Here is a 3,027-nt window from a genome sequence, read left to right on the forward strand (position 1 = left end):
CAACTTTCACGATCTGAGTAATTTGAATGTTACACTTGTTTGCTAATTTTGTGTTTTTACACAATTTTGATTAAAAAATTCCCTAAGCTATATCAGGCAGGCACATTAATGTTAATGATCAATATAATGATGATTTTATAAATTTTTTTTATATATTTTTAAGATACATATAAAATTAAGTTAGCATTTCAACAACTAGTTTATGGTGGGACTTAAGGGAAGTACTCATTAAGTTACAATAATATATTTTTTTAAAATAATTGCATAAGAGGAGGTTGACAACACTTCTTTCTCAAAATGTTTTGAATGTTATACATATGGTAAGTACTCAATATATATATATATATATATATATATATATATATATATATATATATATATATATATATATATATATATATATAAGATCAACACGATATAATTATTTTTTACTAACTAACAAGAAATGTTTTTTTTTTTTTTTTATCGTATACAAAGTGACAATACTCACACATACAAGACACAACTGTGTGAGGTTTCAGATTCAAACATAAACTGATGACATCAAAAATAACAAATACCGGTATTAGTCTTTTGAGTTATGACTTGCAGACTAAGAAATCCTTATTTCTATAAATATTTTCAAACACTTTTACAACAAATAGTATTTGCCAAACATATATCAAATGACCCTAGTTGCATACTTTTTCTGGAACAACTCTTAGCGGCTGAGACTTTTCTAATGATAGTCCAAACTTATCCTCCATATTCATATCTTCTGTTTTCATTCCATCTTCTAATTTCCAGTTAAAACAATTGATAAATGAACCCAACATCAAAGGTAACATCTTTGTAGCTAATGATATACCAGGACAAATTCTTCTTCCCGCACCAAATGGTAAAAGCTCGAAATTGTGACCTATAGCATCAATTTTAGATTCTAAGAATCTCTCTGGTGAAAACAAATTTTCATTTTCCCATACACTTGAATTTCTACCAATAGCCCACACATTCACCCAAATTTGTGCATCTTTTGGAATTGTGTAGCCACCAATTTCCACATTTGCATCAGCTTTTCGAGGGACTAAAAATGGTACCGCAGGGTGTAATCGAAATGTCTCTTTTATTATTGCTTGTAAATAAGGAAGATTAGCAATATCTGTTTCTTCAACCGGTTTTCCTTTGCCAATGACTTGTTCCAACTCTTGTTTTGCTTTTGTCATAATCTTTTCATTTTTAACCAATTCTGACATTGCCCATTCTAGAGTAGATGAAATTGTATCCGTACCAGCAATAAATAAAGTCTAACAAAATCATAACATTCAATTAGTATATACTATCAACATCGAAAAAATTAATTACTTATAGTGATTAATTAATATGCACTTATAGTGATCAATTAATAACAAAAATAAATAATATTATTGAAATAATCTAATTACTCGAATTAAAAACGTATGGTTAGATGGAATAGCTCAACTTATGTGTTAGTTGAATGAAATGACTATAAATTCTTGATAAAAAGTTTATTAGTTAACAAAAATATTTCTTTTATATTAATGTATTAATGTAAAAGGGAGATTGGTATAGTCGTTTTGTCATTTGTTCATCACTTGTTTTTTCTTTGACTGCTGTGAGTTTTCCTTGCTTTATTTTTCTTTGCATAGGTGTACCGGGTTGGTTTGTTTTTAAATTTGTATTTGTTGTATTTTTCTTTATTAGTGCTTGGATGTGGCTTGATCAAGTACCAAGCCTATTTGTTTGCTATGTACTTTTAGGCACTTGTTATCTTTCTATATGTATATAAAAATATATTTGTCATATGTAAGACAATTGAACTATTTATTTATTTGTAAATTCAGCTAGAAATTAAGCGATAGGGAAGTACCAGAGATAAATGTGGGATTTTGGCCTTGTTCATCTCTTGGCTGTTGTCTTCAGCAATGTCGAGCAAGTTACTTAACATGTCACTTTTTGTGTCAAAACCTTGCACTTCCCTCAGCTTCACTCTTTGATCAATTAAACGCTGGAAGATATCAAAGACCTTCTGAGCATAAACAGCGTTGCGTCGTTTAATACCTTGTAGATCAAAGTTAAAAATATTTAACGCAGGAAAAAGATCAGCAATGTTTGGTTTTCCACACTCTTTCAATATATTTAAAATTAGCTCCTTGAAATCTCCGACTGAATCAGATGATTGAACCAAGTCTACAGAGAAAATAGTGTTTGACAACAAATTAATTGATGTCTTGAAAACCAAATCTTCAATATTAACAGCTTTTTTAACAAGACTACTTTGATTAATATCATTGAGACAATCTTCCAGTTTCTGAAGCCTCATTCCCTTACTCTCATCAAGTGTTTTATTAGAGAATAATTCATTATTGCAAATTTTTCTTAACTCTCTCCAAAGAGGTGCAATTGGTAAGAACGCCATGTTGTATTTGTCGTGGTCATGAACTTTTACAGCACCGGGAACGGTTCTGTTGGATAAGATATGATCATGTGTTTGGAGTACTTCTTTGGCTATATTGGGTGAAGAGACAACTATGGTTGTTACTTGACCTAACTTTAGACTCATGAGTGGACCATGAATTTGAGCTAATTTGGCTAAGGATTTGTGTGGCTTTTTACCTAATTGATGGAGATTTCCTATAAAAGGAAGAGGAGTAGGTCCTGGTGGAAGTTTGATAATGATTTTAGTGCATTTAGAAAGTAGAAAATAGAGAGTGAATGGTAATAGAAATAGGAGGATCATAGAACTTAGTAAAAACTCCATCTATGAAACAAATAGATGTATGTTGTTGTTGTAGCTATTCAGAACTATTATAGAATTATATATACAACACGAAGGGATGTAGCAGTCAAATAAGGAGGGAATAATTAAATTGATAGTCTTCAGTGATGCAGTAGCAAAATATTATTTGTCTTTCAATCTTTTCATTTATTTCATCATCATTAGTCTCTAGAAACTGGAAGAGGCTGAGCTTTGAATATGTTGTTTCTTTATTTTTTTTAATATTGTTTGAGACCTTTTGATTGTTAAAC

General features: G+C 30.1%; 1 protein-coding gene across 1 annotated transcript; it reads right to left on the reverse strand.

The window, feature by feature from the left end:
* Positions 1 to 434: 434 nt before the first annotated feature.
* On the reverse strand, positions 435 to 2,774 carry LOC131623891 (geraniol 8-hydroxylase-like). Its single transcript, XM_058894886.1, has 2 exons — positions 1,868 to 2,774; positions 435 to 1,283 (listed from the first exon to the last, which is right to left on the reverse strand). The coding sequence occupies exons 1-2, from the start codon at positions 2,756 to 2,758 to the stop codon at positions 672 to 674; spliced, it is 1,503 nt and encodes a 500-aa protein (XP_058750869.1). The 5' UTR covers positions 2,759 to 2,774; the 3' UTR covers positions 435 to 671.
* Positions 2,775 to 3,027: the final 253 nt, after the last annotated feature.

Source organism: Vicia villosa, unplaced genomic scaffold, assembly GCF_029867415.1.
Source record: "Vicia villosa cultivar HV-30 ecotype Madison, WI unplaced genomic scaffold, Vvil1.0 ctg.000089F_1_1, whole genome shotgun sequence".
In the NCBI taxonomy this organism is placed as follows: domain Eukaryota; kingdom Viridiplantae; phylum Streptophyta; class Magnoliopsida; order Fabales; family Fabaceae; genus Vicia; species Vicia villosa.